The sequence below is a fragment of the Emiliania huxleyi genome, assembly GCF_000372725.1.
Source record: "Emiliania huxleyi CCMP1516 unplaced genomic scaffold EMIHUscaffold_71, whole genome shotgun sequence".
NCBI lineage: Eukaryota > Haptophyta > Isochrysidales > Noelaerhabdaceae > Emiliania > Emiliania huxleyi.
Genome location: NW_005196681.1, coordinates 262,812 through 280,788, shown reverse-complemented (window position 1 = coordinate 280,788; position 17,977 = coordinate 262,812). Strand labels below are relative to the sequence as shown.

Sequence of the window (17,977 nt, the reverse complement as noted above, 5' to 3'; positions counted from 1 at the left end):
CGACGAGGCGGAGGCGCTCGACTGCCAGCGCACCGCCTTTGTCGACATGGCCGAGCCGCGTGCGAGGCCGTTTGTGTCCGAGTTTGCGCAGACGCAGATGTTTGCGCAGCACGTGCTTGCGGGGAGGGCGCCCCCGGCCTTTCAGGAGCGGGGAGTCGGCGCGGCGATGCAGCTGGCGGAGGCTGACGCGCGCTCCTCCCCCCGGCGTCCGCAGGAGTGCTCCGACGCCTTTTTGGCGGAGCGCGTCGCCTCCCTCTCCACCTCGCGCCGCACTCCGGCGACCACCGCCGAAGACCTCTCTCTCTCGATGGCGGCGCGTCTCGAGGCGCGGATGGGGGGCAAGAAGTCCGCGGCCGCGCAGCCCGAGCGCCCCGCGCAGGTGCGTCCCACCCACCTGACCGCCGTTGCACTTGCAGGTCTGCGCTCGGAGGAGCGATGGGATCCGCTGCCGCCGCCACTGCCGCCGCTGCAGCCGCGGCGGGGGAGGCGGGCGGCAAGGACGCGGCGCCGGCGGCACCGGGAGCGTGTGCCGCCTTTCCCAAGGGGTTGCACTCGGTGCCTCCGCCGCAGTCGGCGGCGGCCCCTCCCCCGACGGGCTTCTCCTACCCCGACGGACCGCCGCGCAGCTTCCCCGAGAGCCTAGCGCCGGTGCTTGCTCCCTCGATCTGCCAGCAGCGTGCCCGCCCACTTTCGCCCGCCCGCGCCGCGCAATACCGCCACCGCTCCTCCGATGCGATCAGGTGTCGTCTCCGCTGCCACGCCTCAAGGGGGAGCCGCCGCCTCCGCCGCCCGCTGTCTCTGCGGAGACGCGCCGCGCGTGGGCGGAGGTGCACCGATCTCGTTAGAGGAGGGCCGTGGAGAGCATCTCCTCACGCTGGCGTCTGTGGACGAATAGGCTTTGCGTTCCCTCGAGGCGCACGCTGAGCAAAGGCAGACAGGCCAAAAGATCGGAGCGTCGGTGAGCGCCGTGGTGGGCGGCGCGCTGCTTGCCGCACCCGCCGTCGGATGTCAGGTGCAGTGAGGGCGAGACCGCGGACCAACACTCTCGACGCAATGCCAATATAATCAACGTTCTTGCGTGTTGATAAGGTGCAGTGGCCGTTGGACCGTTTGTATACTCAGCGAATCAAGAAATTATTCCACGCTTGTACTCTCCCTCTCCTGGCCCGGGGCGATGTGCGCGCGCTCTTCGTATCGAGATCGAGCACTCGGTTACTGTTTCACTTGCCTGCCCTTGGCCTTGCGAGCGGCGCGCGCCTTCGGCTGGGGCTGGGGCTGGGGCTGGGGCTGCGGCTGCGGATGCGATTGGGATTGCGGTTGCGGAGACGACCTCAGCGGCCGTGGGTGCACGTCCACAGATTGGCCCGTGGTATGGCAGTAGCAAACGCGCATCTTGTTCTGTGAAGTTTGCGCCTTGCAGTTGTAAGTTCCATGCGTGCGTGTGCTCTTGGATGTTGCACACCACCCAGTCTCGTCCATGACCGGAGTATCTGGAGCGTCACCCCACTTCGTGTCACAGCGGTCCGGGTCAATTTTCGAGCCCAGATGACTCAGGCCTGCCGTCATCATGACACCTTTGCTGGTGTTGACATCGCCATTGTGTGCTGCAAGCATGTCTTCGGTGCAAACCAAGCCGTGCGCTTTGCAAGTTGCCGTGCAGCTCTGCGCAAAGGACCCGACGTACCATCCAGAACGCTGCACCTGCGGCGTGCCTTGGGCGCTTGACGCCATGCTGCCACTTCGCTCTTGATCCGCCTTCAAGGCCCGCGCCTTCTCAGCCGCCTCGCGTTGCCGCTGTCTGTCCTCCCTGCCCTGCTTCTTTCCGCGAGCTTGCTCTGCATCTCGAGCGGCTTTGAGTCGTTCCCGCTCCGCCGCGTTTGTTGCACCTCTCTCGGCCCCCTCGGACGTTGGTGCTGGGCTATTGTTTCCCGCAACCGGTGGCCCCGGTTGAACAGCCTGAGCCGGTGCTCGCCGACTGGGCCTCGCTTGCGAGGGCGAACGGGGGCGCTTGGGCACTACCTCTGAAGTGCCTCTCTTCCCACTGCGGGGAAGCGGCGCGCCGTAGTGTGATGTTGGTGTTGGTGACGGCGGCGGCGGCGGCGGCGGCGGCGGCGGCGGCGGCGGCGGCGGCGGCGGCTTGTAAAGAGGAGGTGGCGGCAGCGGCGGCGGCGGCGGCTTGTAAAGAGGAGGTGGCGGTGGTGGCCTGTGAAGAAGTGGTGGTTGTGGCTTGTGCATCCGCCGTCGAACGGGAGCTCCAGACACGGCATGTGGCTTGTCCATCCGCTGCGTCCTGGCCACCTTATCACGGCCACCATTGTGACCTCGTGTGCTACTGCGGCCGTCGTTGATTGTCCCTGTTGGATGACCTCCTCGTGCAGCCGCGCTGCTGCTGGTGCTGCTGGTGCTGCTGGTGCTGCTGGTGCCGCTGCTGCTGCTGCTGCCACGCAGCAACCACGCTTCAGCACGGGCTTGCAGGCCGGGCCGCGCTGGGCTGGCAGCAACAGCAGCACAAACCAACACAAAGCCGAGGCAGAGTGTGGTCATAGAGGGGCAGCGCCTCCTCTCTGGCTCGACCTTTTTGGTTCGGCCCAGCAATGAGCTCCGGCTGTCATTGTCCTCGGGCGGGTCCCCAATCGTGATTCTGTCCGGATCGCCATCGTTTGTGGCCACCAAGGCTCGAGCGTGCACCGGCGTTACGCCTGCAGCAGTGAGATCTTCAAATGTAGCAGCCTTGAGCAGTGCTATAGAGTTGAAGCCGGCCTCAACGAGGGCACTCTCGGCCGATGATACCCCGGCATCGCTCAGGAAGGAGGAGAGCCGTTGGCGTCGTACCTCAGCGCCCGCTCCTAAGAGAAGCTGTGCAACTGCATCCCTGCTGGGACTCCCTGGCTGCGGACCCGGGCTCATGGTCAGCGATGCCGTCAGCCCGAGCCCGCGAGACACGCAATGGTCGAACGAAGTTTCACGGGGCCACAGTCCCCCTTCACCCCCCCCCCCCTCTCTCTCTCTCTCTCTCTTCTCTCTCTCTCTCTCTCTCTCCCACCCAACATACCTGAAAACCCAAGCCCCACCCCTCGTCGCTGGTCTGGACTCGCCACGCCGCAATGCGATGGAGAGTACCACCCGTTGTGACGTTGCGGGCTCGGGCGCGGCCGCGGCGAGGCGGCCCGGCGCACACCGAGGCGGGGCTGAGCGGGATGGCGCACCTGTGCGCTGGGCCTAAATGTATTGCCGGTGGGTGCGCCTCGTGCGGCGAGGGAGAGCCATGTGTAGTGATCTCGGGGAAGCCGAATGCTCCATGATTCGGGATGGGCGCCTCCGAGAGATCCAAGACCCAATATTGTAGAGGAGGTGAGGCCAAGCCCAGCGCGCTTTCTTCCTTTCGCCGAAAGTGTTGCGGCGAGCAGCAGGCGCTCCGACTCCACACTCCAGCGCCTCTATCAGCAGTCTCTGTGTGGCAGCTATTACGGCCCCGAGAGCAGCACCGCCGCGCGCCGCGCGACCACACGACCCTCCACACGCGGGAGGGCAGGCTGCTCCACCGCGCCTCCATCGCCGCGCAAGCCGCCTGCGCGTGCACAGTGGCACAGAACACCCCGAGTGCAAGAGACGGCAAAGGCCGCGCGCACATCGCTGCGTCGGCCTGACCTGGCACGCCCGCGTTGTCTCTCAGGGAGACTGCGGCCGGCGCGTGCGGCAGCTATGTCGTTGAGGTGCGAACCAATGCGCCTTCACGCTCCCCCCTCAACGCTGCTGCATGGCTGCTGAGGTTGAGAAACGCTGTGCGCAGGCACCTCATGGGCGAGGTCGCCTCTGGCGACGTGGTTGGCAAGCTCAAGGCCGCCGAGGCCAAATGGCTCGCGCTCACGCCGCACCTCGCCGAGAGCCTCAAGCCGATTGCGGCCCAGGCGGTGCGTGCTGCCGCCTCTCTGCCTCTCCTCTGCCGGCCAGCGGCTGTGCATTCTGACGGCGGCGGCCTGAACAACCCCTCCGACCCGCTACCCTCACCCCCACCCGCCCCCCTCCCCGCCTCGCCCGCAGACCAAGGTGCGCGAGACGTACGAGGCATTCGCCGCAGCGCAGCCCGAGCTGCTCAAATCCATCATCGGCCGCGTCGAGAAGGACCCGCTCTGCACCGGAGTCGTGCCGACGGTGGCCGCGGCGCGCGACCCGAGCCAGTGCAAGTACACGGTCGAAGGGACGCTGGTGCACGACATTATGACCAACGTGAAGCTCCTCGAGCGGCGCGAGGCGTCCGCCTATGACGGCCTCGAGTATAAGCTGACCGAGGCGGAGAAGAAGAGCATCATCACAAACTCGGTCGCCTTCCTCTCGTCGCAAAACACAAAGGCGACGCACGCACGCACGCGGGCCGCGCCCTTCACCCCCCTCTTCCCCTCCCCCCTCAACAACTCCACCCCCTTCCCTCCTCAGGTGCTTGCCGGCCTCAAAGAGTCGCTGCCAGCGGAGAAGGTCAAGGAGCTGGAGGCGGAGGTGGCGTCGAGCATGGCGAAGGTGCGCCGCGGCCACAGACACACCTAAAATCCCTCTCTCTCACGCAACACACCCCACTCACGCCCCTCACCCCAGCCTCGGCAACACACCCCACTCACGCCCCTCACCTCAGCCTCGCCCGTCGCAACCAGGCGGTCGCCTCCGTCAAACCCTCTGACCTGCCAGACTCGATGCCCTTCAAGGATGTGCTCAAAATGCACTAACTTGGCTTCAACTTTTGCGCACGGCAAGGCTGTGGAACTTGCTCTATCATGGGGGAGAGGTGTGTAGTCTGAACCTTGAGCGCACGCCAGTGCGGTGTGGCGGCTTGTGATGGAGGGGAGAGGTGCGGTCCGGTTAGTCCACAGCGCACATCTCCAGACACCAGAGACCCTGGGGCTCGTGGCTGCGCCACAATACGTAGCAACGTAGGGAATACACGGTCAAAAAAAATAACAACGGCCCACGCGGATCGCGGATGCAGCATGCACCACTCAAGCTCTTTCAATCGTTTTGCGAATTGGCAAGAGTAGTTTACCTGCTAGTTGTAGTTTTCTCCGCAGTCCCAGTCGCCACACGCTAGAGTCGCCAGTCGGGGCCACGGGCGGGCGCCTCCAGTTGTTCTCGCACAGCGCGGCAGTGCGCTAGAGCCTAGAGTCCCATAGTCCCGCACGGTAGTGTGCTCGGGACGCAGCAGAGTCCGTGCACCCACGCGCTCTCTCTGGACTCTGCCCACTCACCCGCACTCTACACATGTGCATGCACATGTGCATGCACAGGATGTGCATGCAACATGTATGTCACTAGAGCCGTACCGGACCGGTCCCGGTGTGCGCCACGTGCTACCTTCTATCCTGCACCTGCGCCACCATCCGATCGAGTTTCTGGCAGAACTTGCCACCCTTCTGGATAGGCATGTCCATCTCGTAGAACGGGTTCTTCAGCACGTAGTCAGCATAGTAAGTGTACACCTGCGGGCGCGTGCTCTCTCGGCGGGAGTGCGCGCCCTCTCTCGGAGGCACTCGCAACGCACCTCTCGCAGCACTAGGTCGAGGCCCTTGGCGTCGGGCTCCGCCGTGAGGAAGAATTTGATGCCAGTGGGCGAGTCGAAGGACTGCAACAGAAAGCCTGTGGCAGCACAGCGCGGGGTGGGGGCTGGCCGGCGGGGGTGTCCTGCTGTTGAGGTGCGCCCACCGTCCGCCTCGAGCAGCTGCATCCCGGATGAGGGCCGGCTGGGCGCGAGCTGGCCCATGATGAGGGCGAGTCCGCTGAACGTCGACGCCAGCTGCATTTGCTCGTTGGTGTCGAGCTTGGCCGCGTTAGGACTGAAGTCCTGTTTTGGCGGGGGATGCTGTTGGCTGCGGTGGAGGTGCGCGGATCTGCAGGAAGAACGCACTCTATGGAAGATGAGACCACCAGCACGGTTGTTGATATAGAGGGAGAGGAGATTGCCTTCGCGGGCGGGGCGATAGGCCATCGTCGATGCCGTCCAGGTTGAGGTTCGAGCCGCGGCCGGCGTTGCAGCGCGGGTCGTCCTCCAGCACGGCGACTGCCTCGCGTGCGCCGCGATAGCGGGCGGTCTTGCAGGGGAGAAATCCGCCCCGGGTACTTTCGGTGCACTGCCTCGTTTCACGTGTCTTTGATAGCGCGGCCCACCCCGTCAACCGACACTCCCCGTCAACCCACACCTCCCTCTCAAGCGCAATTGCCCTGCGCTCCGCCTCCGCATCAAAGAATTCTACCCTTTTCCGCAGTCACTGTCAGACACCTACGCTCCATTCGGAGAGCTCTGCAAAGAAACAGGCTCCATCGAACTCCACACGAAAGCTATAGACGTCTTCAAATCACACAACGCTGGAACGATTTCAACGGAAAGCACGGCCCCTCAGCCCAAAACTCCTCCTGCCTGACTCCCCCATGGCTCAACCGGGTTAAAGCAAACAGGCACTGGGCAGACCCCTCCCCCACACACACCTCCCGCACGAACAAGGTACGAATAGCCGGACACAGGAACGGCACAGCTCAACGGTAGAAATCCCACACACGACACACGAACACTCACCTGTCGCACGAACGGGTTCCCAGAGCCGGACGCAGGAACGGCACTGGCCAAAACGCACCCACACCTGACGCACGAACAGGTACGAACAGCCGGACGAAGGAACGGCAGAGACACACACCCAGCCGAGGCAGCTCAGAAGGCCGTCGAGGGGAAAGGGAGTTCGCTACTAAACGGCCGAAGCGGTATCACTCCAGTTCACGCCCGCCGACCCCGATGCACCTTATTACCCGAACCCCCTACCTGCAAGCCCACCGAGAGGGGTAGGGGTCAGCCTTGTTCAATTAACACGAGTTCCACCGTAGCGCGTACCCAAGCGCGCGTGTGCGCGACTGCAGGACTGCAGCGCTCACGCGGTCCCGGGCTCGGCCCTCCCACATTCTCTAAATGATGAGTCTCGCTCTCCCTTTCCAGGTGCAGTTTAGGCTAGCAAACACCACCTTCCTTCCCGTGAAATCCCGGGGGGTGTGGGGTGGCGGCGTGCCGTCCTCCCATCCCTCCTCCTCAACGTGTGTTTTCTTTCTTTCTTTCTGAGATGTGCAATCTAATTCGTTTCCAGTTCCCCGTCCCTGACGAAATCACGAAATCTTTGTGCCCTCTCGTCCTTAGTTTTAGCTTTTTACATACATTATTTATTTTTTATATTTACAAAAGAATAACGCTTAACGGTGCGACTGGCCCGCACTGGCACTGTCCCCTGACGGGAAAGAGAGAAAATTTTCCGACTCCAGGCCCTAAGAATTGACCCCCAGAGACGCTGTGCATGCCTGCATGCTCTACAGGCCGACGCAGCGATGTGCGCGCGGCCTTTGCCGTCTCTTGCACTCGGGGTGTTCTGTGCCACTGTGCACGCGCAGGCGGCTTGCGCGGCGATGGAGGCGCGGTGGAGCAGCCTGCCCTCCCGCGTGTGGAGGGTCGTGTGGTCGCGCGGCGCGCGGCGGTGCTGCTCTCGGGGCCGTAATAGCTGCCACACAGAGACTGCTGATAGAGGCGCTGGAGTGTGGAGTCGGAGCGCCTGCTGCTCGCCGCAACACTTTCGGCGAAAGGAAGAAAGCGCGCTGGGCTTGGCCTCACCTCCTCTACAATATTGGGTCTTGGATCTCTCGGAGGCGCCCATCCCGAATCATGGAGCATTCGGCTTCCCCGAGATCACTACACATGGCTCTCCCTCGCCGCACGAGGCGCACCCACCGGCAATACATTTAGGCCCAGCGCACAGGTGCGCCATCCCGCTCAGCCCCGCCTCGGTGTGCGCCGGGCCGCCTCGCCGCGGCCGCGCCCGAGCCCGCAACGTCACAACGGGTGGTACTCTCCATCGCATTGCGGCGTGGCGAGTCCATCGCAGCTACATCACGGTGGAGGCGCCGATGGCGCTGGTGGCGGGGGGAACACGCACAGGTCGCTGTCGCCCAATAGACTGCTATTCCAGCCGCCACTTTGGGCCACGTCGTCGAACCAGCACCAGTAGGTTCCCTTGCACAGCCAAGCGAGCCACCACGGGCAGCTGTCCCAGCCTCCACACCATCGGATCTGCGAGGGTGGGGCCACACACGCCGCACGGTCATGGCGCGAGTGCACCGGCACCGATGGCTGGGTGTGTACCGGAAGCACGGCGCCTGGACGAGCAAATACGAGATGCAGACGCAGAGAGCAAAGTAGATGTAGATGTAGAGCGCGACAAAGGCGATCCGGACCTTGGCCGCAATCGCAGAGGAGCAGCGGTTGATGAGCGACTTGCAGGTGCACTTCTTGGCCTCCTCGCGCGCGGGGTTGGAGAAGGGCGGCATGTCCTGGATGAGCCGCTTGAAGGCCGGGGGCAGGAACACCTGCGTGCGAGGGCGGAGGGCAGTCGTGTTTGGGCTGTGCGACATGCGCCGGTCCCATCGTGGCGGCATGAAAAAGCGGATCACGGCCCCACAAACCTTGTAGGCCAGGGCGGGTATGTCAACGATGAAGACGGCGGCGAGTGAGTTCACAATGAGGTCAAAGTCGTTCCCTGAGCGCACGACCGCTCCCGATCCGGAGATGATGACGATGACCGAGGCGACGAACTTGACCAGGAGCATGATCTGGAAGCCGGTCCGCTCGATGCGCGTGAGGCCGGTGAGCGGTCTCGTGATGGTGAGCGAGATGGCACCCGCAATTGAGCCGCGCTGTCCGGGGTCCTCCCCGGCGCCAGGCGACAGAGGCACGGCGACGGGGGCGGGCGGGCTGGCCGGAGGGTTGAGCGGCGCGCTGAGGCTCGGGTCGGCCGCAGACACGCGGCTCTTTCGCCTCTGCGTGCGTGCGCGCTCGACGCGCTCCTCTGCCCGCGACGGGCCGGCGTCGTCCGTCGGCAGCCCGCCCGCGCCCTGCGAGCGCCGCTCTGCCGCCCCCCGGTCGCCCTGGGAGCGCCGGTCGCCCTGGGAGCGCCGCGACTCGCCCTGGGAGCGCCGGTCGCCCTGAGAGCGCCGGTCACCGGCGGGCGACGAGGCGGGCGGCGAGGCCGGTGGCGAGGGCGCGTCGACCGGCACGCCGTCGTCGTCGACAGGGTCGACGGAGAGGCGCGAGAGCGGCGCATCCGACGGCGGCTCCTCCTCGGCCGACGGCTGCTGTGGAGCCGGCTTTGGCGCACGGCTCCGGCGAGACTTGCCGACAATGGCCGGGCTGCCAGAGCGGCTGTTTGCGGGGCTGGCAACAGGGCTCACGGCGGGGCTGTTGACGGGCGTAAACTTTGCGCCCGGGAGCACCTTGGTGACGAGGCGCTCCGAGAGCTCGTACGAGCGGAACTTGAGCCGCTTGTGCATCCACTCGCTCGGCATGTTTTGCAACCACTCGTGCATCTCGAAAGTGTTGCCAACGTCGGCAAAGACGACGCAGACAAAGGTGAAGGTGGCCACCCAGCGCATGAGCTGCTCCGTCTCGTCGCAGTTGTCGGCCAGGTCGCCCTCCACCAGCCAGACGGCCCGGTCGAGGTAGATTGCGAACAGGAGCTGCGCGGCGAGCGCCAGCACAAGCACAAAGACGAGCGGCAGGACGCGTGTGACGAGCTCGGGCGGGGTGCCGCGCGTGTCGAGCGTGATGATGATGACCGCGGCATAGATCGACTCTGGCAGGATCCGCTCCTGCAGTCCGGCCTCCACCTTGCGGCCGAGGTGCGGCAGCGAGGTGATAGGGCCGTCGGGGATGAGGCCCTCGAGCTGGTACGCCTCGTCGCGCCGTTCGTCGGTGGTCTTCTTGGGCTTGCGGCAGACGGAGCAGCACGACATTGCGCTCGATGAGAGCGTCGGGCGGCGGCGCTGCTGCCCTACGGCGATGCTCGCGCTCCGAAGACTCCCGCCGGTCCGTCCCGCATGGTAAAATGCGAGGCTTATTCGTTTGCTTCACCCCCCCGGGATGCTGTGGCTGCACAACAAATGGTCATAATAAACAGACGCAGGTATAATTCCGTTTCCCGGCTTTCTTTCTTTTTAGGGCTTGTTGGCGAGCCAAAATCCTCATCGCAAACCCTGTCAGCAGTCCTCCTCCGGGAATGTACGTAAGAGCCACTTAGATTGAAAATGGTGGTGTCCGAGGCGCTGCGCTAGGCTCAGAGCGAGTTCGCGCTGCGCTAGGCTCAGACGGCGAGTCCTCCCGCCGTGGCAACCTGCGACGGTGTATCATTCACTTTATGCCACCGTTGCATATCCGATATGCAACGGTAGCATAAAGTGAATGATACACCGTCGCACAACCTCTTTCGCTGTGTAAAAGAAAGAAAGAACACACAACCCAGACGAGGGATGGGGGGAGGACAGGGTCCCTACCTGCACGAGCAGGATTTTGGAAGGACGATCCGGGACACAGGGGAACGGGATTGGGGAGCGCATCGCGAGATACTCGAGTAGGAGGGCGGATCTTTTTTGTGCCACCGGAGGGCGCTTGGGACTAAATTTAGTGCGTGTGAATGAACTTTAGTGATAGTTTAGTGCGCTATTTAGTGTGTGTTCGAGTGCGTGTGTAGTGCGTCTTTAGCGCGAATTTAGCACATATTTAGCACATATTTAGCACATATTTAGTGTGTTTTATCTCCAATTTAGCGCCACATTTAGTTCACTTTAGGTGCGGGCAGCTGCAGTACATTTAGTGTGGGTCCCGCATCTTTAGTGCGGGCACGCATCTTTAGCACGGCTTCCCAGCCACACCACAGCTAGCCAGGGCCGCGTGCTTTGCTCCTTGGCTGCCAAGAATGCACCACAAGAGATGCCTGGCCCCTGCCCTCATGACCCAAAGGCAGGCTCCCAGTGAGGCTAGATATGCAGCCCTCCAGAGCAAGATCTCCCGACTGAGCACAGGCACAGCACCTATTCCCGAGAGGAGGACCAGCACAGTTGAATGCGCCACCGCAAGCACCACCTCCGACCGCACAACCCATGCTGTGCCCGTGACCACCAGCTGTAATAGAGTAGAGGTGAGGGTCGGTCTTGGAATTTCAAAGCCGCCCTTCCTCACCTCGATGATGACCGTGTCAAACATCACCGCGGCGCAGTCGCTCGCGTTGAGGCACAGCTTGAGGTCCTCCACCTTGGTCGACGCCGGCAGGTTGAGCGTGCCCCTCGCCTCTCCCTGCTGCCACGGCAGCGCCACCCTCGTCTGCTCGGCCGTCTCTGCCATCGCAGTAAAGTCGTTATGTTCACGCCCCGCTTCCGGCAAACTTTTTGCCGCTCGCTCGGCGGGCCCGGAGAAGCAGCCCGGAAAGCACCTTGGATGTTGATATTCAGCTGAAGAACCTTCGTTCGGTTGGGGATGGGACGGGGAACTTTTGCGAGTGGGCAGGGAACTGCAGGGGGAGAGGGGGAGGGAGGCCCAGCGAGGGGCTGCGGCTGGATCCTACTGCGCGGCTGGACTAAAGACGCACTAACCTCGCTAAATCTGGATGTAAAGTCGCAGTGAACTCGCGCTAAATTTGCGCTAAATTTGCGCTAAATTTGCGCTAAATTTGCGCTAAATTTGCGCTAAAGTGCACTAAAGATGCAGTAGATAAACACACTCACACCGAACTAAATTTTTTTTTGAGCTTAGCCTTCGATGTTAGGAAACAAAGCAAGGCGGACATGGCATATCGCTCTCGGTCTCACAGACATCCCTCACACCCGCCGCACACCCGCCGCCCCCGCGCGCGCCCCACCCCGGCCGGGAGAAAGGGGAGTGACAGTTTGGGATGAGCAAGCCCGAGTATGTTGAGTCCTGGCTCAACAACGCAGATAACAAGAGGGGGTGGTCCGGCTCACAGGTCCGGCTCACGCGCCTCGAGCTCGCCATCTACCGCACTGAACACTTCCGCCCCCTCGCTCCCAACCCATCCACCCCGCCCCGGGCCGCGCCGCGCGATCTCGGGCGATCTCGCGCTATCTCGGGCGATCTCGGGGCCGCGCCGCGCTATCTCGGGCGATCTCGGAGCGTCGCTCGCGCGGCGTCACACCTGCTCAAAAAGGAAGGAGGTTGGAGGCAGGAGGTCACGCCCCATCCTGAGCGCCGTCGTCGCCGGGTTTTTGGCCCCCGGGTCGTCGCCCGACGGTTGCTGCGCGGGGCAGCAGACCATCGGACGGCGCGGCGACGCCCCGTCCGGCACGCTCCTCCCTCCACTCGGCTAAATTTTTTTTTACACCCAAGGCGCCCTCCCCACCGGCCGGTGTAAGATGCTGGAGTCAGCAGGGCAGCCTCGAACGCTCGCCTCCGCGGCGTCGGAGCTCCGCTCGCTGCACGAGGCGCTGGCCGAATCGGCGCGGGCGCTCCAGCGGCGGCACGACGAGGTGACGGCACGTGAGGCGGCCGTCGCCTGCCGTGAAGCGGCGGTTGCAGTGGCCGAGAGCAGCGCCGCGCAGCAGCCGCCGGCGCCGGACGAGCCACTTTTGCGCGCTCTCCTGGCAGCTGAGGCTTCTCGCCTCTCTGCGCGTGGCCGCGAGGCGCTCGAGGCACGCGCCGGTGCTCACGTGGAGCGGCTGGAGCGGGTCGCTTCGCTTCTCAAGTCGAGGCACGAGGAGCTCGAGAGGCGGAGGGCGAAGCTTGCCGCCTGCCAGGCTGCCACCTCAGCGCGCCTCTCCGATCCGCGCGCGGCACGGCCTGCGCCAGCGGCACTGCCTCCACCTCCGCCCGCCGCCGCCGCCGACTCTGCCGCCGCTTTGCGGGAAAAGGCGCTGCAAGGTCGGCTAGAACGCAGCCGCGCGCTCGCAACCGCGCTCCTCCTCCCGACGGGGGCGGCGGCACCGCTGGACGGAGCGAGCCTGGACGACGCCGCGTTCGGCGGCGCGGTCGACCTGTGCGTCTCTTTGCCTCTGGACGACCCTGCCGCGGTGGCGGCGTACAAGCTGCTGTGGGGCGCGGCGGGCGGCGGCGCGGCGGGCAGAGGTACGGCCGACGCCGCGGACGCTCCCCCCTCCGGGCCACCTCGGGCGAGGTTGGGCGCGCGGCCGGCGGCGCAGTGGGAGAGGCGGCTCGTGCGCCACTTGTCCGACAGACTCGCGCCGCAGGCGAGGGCTTCGGAGGGGCGGCGGGAGGCGAGGCCACCTCTGCCCTCTTCAGCGGCCCGTGTCCGGCCATAGGCTAGTGAGGAGACGCGCTCCTCCTCCCTTTCCGTCGCGACGACCGCGACGGCGGTGACCGCTGCTGCGGCCGGGACCGTTCCTGCGGCGGCGCGGGTTCTGCCGGCGCTGCTCCTGCTGCGCCTCTCGCTGCGCCAAGCCGGCGAGGCGGGAGGGGCGGGAGGCGGCGGCAGCGGTACGTTGGTGAGCGATGCTGTGGCGGCGGTGCGGGCGCTGCAGCTCGAGGGAGGGGAGGAGGAGTCTGCTTGCGCGGCTCGCGGCGAGCTGCTGTCGCTCGGACTCGCAGAGCTGGTCGAGGCCGCAGGCTGTGGCCACCCGCCGCTCGCGATGGCGTCGTCCGCCTCTCTCCTCGCGCTGCTCGCCGCGCCACGGCCCGTCGCCGAGGCGGCGGTGGAGGCACTCTGCACGCCGCGTTTCTTCCGGGTCGCAGCCAGGGTGATTTCGCGCGACGGCGCATCGCGCGACGGCGACGAGTCTCTGGCGGCGCGTCTGTGCGTGCTGCTGCAGCGGCTGTCGCTGCGGCCGGCGGCACGCGCGTTCTTCCACGCACCAGAGCTGCGCGGCGCGCTCGTCGGGCTGCAGCACATCGGCCCGAGCGCGCCCTTTCTTACCGCCAACGTCCGGTCGGTGCTGAAGAACACGAAGAGATATCACATTGCGCCACCTACTAGACCGGACACATAGGTTATAGCAAATTTTGGAGTTCACCGCCGGCTTCCGCTCGAGCTCTCTGGCCTTTTTGTGTACGGACAGATGTCAAAAACGAAACCTTCAAACCACCACGAGTCCACACATACAGACATGAGACGAGCCCACCCTGATCAGTGATCATGCTGAAGCGGACCACCTCGAGGCACCACCGGAGCCAGCGGGGAGCTGCGTCACGTCGCCCGCGACCCTGCCGTCGGCGAGCTCGTCGACGACGCACTGGGGCGGGAGGACCACCTGGGCAAAGGCGGCACCCGCCCGCTCGAGGCCGTCCTGCACCGCCACCGCGCCGACGAGCGCCTCGAGCACGTCGGCCAGCACCTTGGTGCTCTCGTCGGGCAAGCTGGCGGCGAGGTCGAGCCGAAACGCCTCTTCGTCGCCCAGCTGGAGCTGGTCCTGCTCCGCCATCGAACGCTGCACCTCGTCGCGCGCAAGCCGGAGCTTGCTCGTCAGCCAGGAGCCGTCTGTGCCGACGACGCGCGAGATCCGGCGCGCGAGGAATTCGTTCCTCTCCATCGCGATGCGAGCCGCCGCCCGCACGCCGCGCTCGGTCGAGCCGGGCAGCGACTCGAGGAGGTGGAGCGAGTGGAGGACGCGGAGGACGCCGTCACCGACGAACTCGAGCGACTGCCCCTCCCACTCGCGCGAGGCGGCCGAGGCGAACAGGCCCGGCTCGCTCGGCCACGGGAGGGAGAGGAGGTCGACCTAGGGTTGGGGTTAGGGTTGGGGTGAGGGTGAGGGCGAGGGTTAGGCCACGGGAGGGAGAGGAGGTCGACCTAGGGTTGGGGTTAGGGTTGGGGTGAGGGTGAGGGTGAGGGTTAGGCCACGGGAGGGAGAGGAGGTCGACCTAGGGTTGGGGTTAGGGTTGGGGTGAGGGTGAGGGTGAGGGTTAGGCCACGGGAGGGAGAGGAGGTCGACCCAGACGCGGACGGGGCCCGGCCGGCGAGCGACGAGGCGCGGGCGGAGCACGGCGAGCGCCTCGCCCCACCCTTCTGCCACGCTGCCCTCGCCGCGCAGCACGACGCGCGAGCAGAGGCGCCACGCGTCCTCCATCGCGCGGTCGACGCCGTGCGCCGCCAGGCTGTGGAGGAAGACGGCGCCGATGACCGCCTCGCCAACCTCCTTCTGCGTCTCGGGGCTCGCCCCCCCTCGCGTGATGCCGCTCTCGCCGGCCCACGGCTGCAGGAAGAGCGCCTTCTCCCACCCGCGCGACCGCACCCGCCCCGCCAGCCAGCTGGTGCCGAGCCAGCGGTAGTAGTGCGGGGAGAAGACCTGCTGCGCCCGCCGCGGCGGCGCGCCGAGGGCGAGGACGGCGGCCACCTTGCAGCAGAGGCCCAAGACCGCGTTGCCCACCCAAGCGGACATCTCGTTGGACCCCTCCCCGCCGCCGCCGATCGAGCGCGGCGTCGTGGCGCCGCAGAGGGTCGCATAGGAAGGCACCGACGCCGCGGGCAGGAGCGTGAGCAGGTCGGCGCGGAGGAGGCGCACCTCTGCGGCGTGCGCCAGGACGCGCGCCATCACGACGGCACACGCCGCGCCGCGCCACTGCGACGCGCGGAGAGGGAGGGCGAGCCGAAGCACTGCGCCTCCGCCCTCCCCCTCCTCCCCCGCGGCGTCGGCGCCGGGCTCGCACAGCAGCGCGAGCTGGTCGCCCCACTCGCCGAGTGCGACCGTCGCAGCGCTCTGCGCGGCCAGCTTCTTCGAGCGCGCGGGCTCGCCGGCGGCGTCGAGGCCTGCCGCCGGCGGCCACGCGGCGGGGGAGGCGGCCTCGATGCCGGCGAGGCGGACGGTGGCGCGGAAGAGCTGGTGGCCGAGGTGCTCGACGGAGTAGGCCACGTAGCCGCCCGCCCGCGTCGCCAGCCGGCCCAGCCGCGCCTTTGGGCTGCCCACTCCTCCGGGCGGCAGCACCGCCGGCTCCTCCGCCGCCGCCGCAGGGGGCTCCGCCGCCGCAGGGGGCTCCGCCCCCTCCTCGACGGCGCGGAGGCCGAGCCGCGCCGCAGCCATCTCTGCGAGCCGCTTCCGCGGCGCGGGCTCGCCGCGGAAGTGCCCGTACCCCTCGAGGGAGAGGGTCGCGGCCCAGACCTGCTCCGAGAGCTGCTCCGAGGCGTAGCTCGGAGGCGGGAGGCCGCGCCGGTAGGCGGCCTCCTGCAGCGCGTTCTTCGGGTTGCGGTGCGTCTTCTCGCCGACGCCGCTCTGCTCGTTCCGGTCCGGGTTGACCCTCGCCAAGCCGGCCACACCGCGGGAGAGCCGTAGCGTGGGCGTGAGCGCAACCCACTCCGGCCTCCGGTGCTCGAGCACAACCACCGGCTCCCCCTCGCCGTCCTCGGGCCACGCAGCTGCATCGCCCCGCTCCGCAGTGCCAAGCTCTGCAGTGCCAAGCTCTGTGGCGCGCGGCTCTGCGGCGCCCGGCTCCGCAGTCAGCCTCTCCCACTGCGCCGGGTCCCGCAAGGCGTCGAGAGCGCGCCGCTCGCCCGCCGCACCAGCGCCGCCCCCAACCTCCGTCTGCGGCCAGAAGAGCACCGCCGCCTCGCCGGCCCCGCCCGCGGAGCCGCTCGAGACGCCGTCCGCATGCAGCATCTGAGCCGGAGCAGGGAAGAGGCCGGGCTCGTCGATGCCGAGCAGCCCGGTGAGCGTGGACGCCCACCCCGCGGCGAGCGCCACCTCCTCCTCCCCGAGCTCCAGCGCGGGCAGCACCTCCGCCTCCACCTCCGCCCCGCCCAGCCTCTCCCCGACGATGCTCAGAGGAGGCACATCCAGCCGGCCGACTGGCGTGCCCACGTCCCGCACGAGCAGAGTCAGCTCGAGGGACGGGCCGCGGAGCCGGATCGGCTGCCACCGCCCGCCCGCGCACGGCGCGGGCGTCAGCACCGCGGGCCGGGCTCGCTCCACCAGATCGAGACCGACGTCCGCAGCCTCCACCGGCGCGGCAGCCTCTGGCGGTGCTGGTGCCGGGTCGGGCTCCGGCGCGGCTCTGTCGGCGTGACGGAGCGACTCCAGCGCCGAGATGATCTCGCTCGACTTTGCGTTTGCCCGCACGCCCCTCCGCTTGGCGACCTCCTGCAGCTCTCTCCGCGAGAGCAAGCGCAGGTCTTCGTCCTCTGCCGCCGGCAGGTCCACGGGTGCACCGGCCACGCCTGCTGGCGGCCAGACGCCGCCATTCCTTCCACTGAGCTGCGCGATGAGGACTGAACTCTTTTGATTCGCTCGCAGTCCGCTCTGCTTGGCAAGCGCCTGCAGCTCGCGGCGTGGCAACGCCTCCAAGGCCTCTGCCATCGAGATCGGCGTTGCGTGGTGCCGGCATGGCGTGACGAGGAGGTGCGCAGCGAGAAGCAGCATCGCTCACCAGATGGCCGCTGTCGAAGGCAAATCCTGGTATAGCCCCAGCCGACTCCGCGTGAGCCTCTCGAGGGGTGCCAGAATGCAACAAGAAGAAATTGTTCGCAGGCGACCAAGAGAGTGGGTGCCAGAATGCAACAAGAATTTTACAACAAAATCCCTCGCACAACACTGGGCACGGGACTGGCGCGCACTGGCACTAACACAGGTACACCGACAACAAGAAGAAATTGTTCACGCGCAGACATCGGAGAGAGATTTTTAGCAATACCAAACAACTCTAACACTCACACGTAATTTGGGACATCGGAGCGCGGAGCTATCCCTCGGAGACCCGTGTTATGGCCCTGCGACCGCGCACCCCCCCAGGGATAGGTAGGGCTCTCTAGCCCGCAACCCGACCCCAATCGTCTGGCCAACTGGGATCTGTTCTTGCCATATTCGAGAATATAGACCCTATTTTGGACAAGAATACGGAAAGAATACGCAAAAAGAATATAGATAATACTCGGCGAGAAAAGCGTATAAAAGGCCAAGCTTCTCAGCTCCCCGGTCCTGGGCGTGCGGTGGTTACCGACCTGCACTCCAAAGTGCTCCAAGTGCTGCTCTCATTCTCACGACACTAGACGCGACTGGCGCGCTCTGGCACTAACGCCCGAACGCCTAAGAAGTAATCAGTTTATACGAAACAAGAAAATTACGCGCACGACACAGTGACTTCGACTTCGCAGCTCACACACATAGTCATAGACGAAAAGGTGCATCTGCATGCACATGCACATGTGCATGTGCGTGCATGCACATGCATGGCATATGTCAA

At 65.8% G+C, this 17,977-nt stretch overlaps 6 protein-coding genes across 6 annotated transcripts in view; 3 read left to right on the top strand and 3 right to left on the bottom strand.

Moving 5' to 3' along the window:
* Positions 1-1,021, top strand: part of EMIHUDRAFT_452945 (hypothetical protein) — a gene marked incomplete at both ends in the record, with an annotated part of 3,148 nt that extends 2,127 nt beyond the window's left edge. The window contains 4 exons of the mRNA XM_005761407.1: positions 29-379; positions 499-648; positions 741-827; positions 896-1,021. Of these exons, the coding sequence (XP_005761464.1) occupies positions 29-379; positions 499-648; positions 741-827; positions 896-1,021 (714 nt within the window). The remainder of the gene's footprint in view (positions 1-28; positions 380-498; positions 649-740; positions 828-895) is intronic.
* A 2,364-nt stretch (positions 1,022-3,385) lies between these two features.
* EMIHUDRAFT_438170 (hypothetical protein) lies at positions 3,386-4,959 on the top strand. Its single transcript, XM_005761406.1, has 6 exons — positions 3,386-3,410; positions 3,674-3,713; positions 3,791-3,911; positions 4,042-4,350; positions 4,435-4,515; positions 4,647-4,959. The coding sequence occupies exons 2-6, from the start codon at positions 3,703-3,705 to the stop codon at positions 4,716-4,718; spliced, it is 594 nt and encodes a 197-aa protein (XP_005761463.1). The 5' UTR covers positions 3,386-3,410; positions 3,674-3,702; the 3' UTR covers positions 4,719-4,959.
* An 88-nt stretch (positions 4,960-5,047) lies between these two features.
* Positions 5,048-5,971, bottom strand: EMIHUDRAFT_428183 (trafficking protein particle complex subunit 4; the record flags this gene model as incomplete). The annotated part of the gene is made up of 4 exons (XM_005761405.1): positions 5,048-5,465; positions 5,528-5,622; positions 5,689-5,827; positions 5,891-5,971. The coding sequence occupies 4 exons, from the start codon at positions 5,969-5,971 to the stop codon at positions 5,337-5,339; spliced, it is 444 nt and encodes a 147-aa protein (XP_005761462.1). The 3' UTR covers positions 5,048-5,336.
* A 2,002-nt stretch (positions 5,972-7,973) lies between these two features.
* Positions 7,974-9,801, bottom strand: EMIHUDRAFT_216846 (hypothetical protein; the record flags this gene model as incomplete). The annotated part of the gene is made up of 3 exons (XM_005761404.1): positions 7,974-8,067; positions 8,156-8,379; positions 8,476-9,801. The coding sequence occupies 3 exons, from the start codon at positions 9,799-9,801 to the stop codon at positions 7,974-7,976; spliced, it is 1,644 nt and encodes a 547-aa protein (XP_005761461.1).
* A 1,931-nt stretch (positions 9,802-11,732) lies between these two features.
* EMIHUDRAFT_216843 (hypothetical protein) lies at positions 11,733-13,797 on the top strand (the record flags this gene model as incomplete). Its single annotated transcript, XM_005761403.1, has 4 exons — positions 11,733-11,788; positions 12,006-12,088; positions 12,185-12,522; positions 13,114-13,797. The coding sequence occupies 4 exons, from the start codon at positions 11,733-11,735 to the stop codon at positions 13,795-13,797; spliced, it is 1,161 nt and encodes a 386-aa protein (XP_005761460.1).
* Positions 13,798-13,870: 73 nt separating this feature from the next.
* Positions 13,871-17,157, bottom strand: EMIHUDRAFT_465455 (hypothetical protein; the record flags this gene model as incomplete). Its single annotated transcript, XM_005761402.1, has 2 exons — positions 13,871-14,526; positions 14,752-17,157. 2 exons carry the CDS (start codon positions 17,155-17,157, stop codon positions 13,942-13,944), a joined length of 2,991 nt encoding a protein of 996 aa, XP_005761459.1. The 3' UTR covers positions 13,871-13,941.
* Positions 17,158-17,977: the final 820 nt, after the last annotated feature.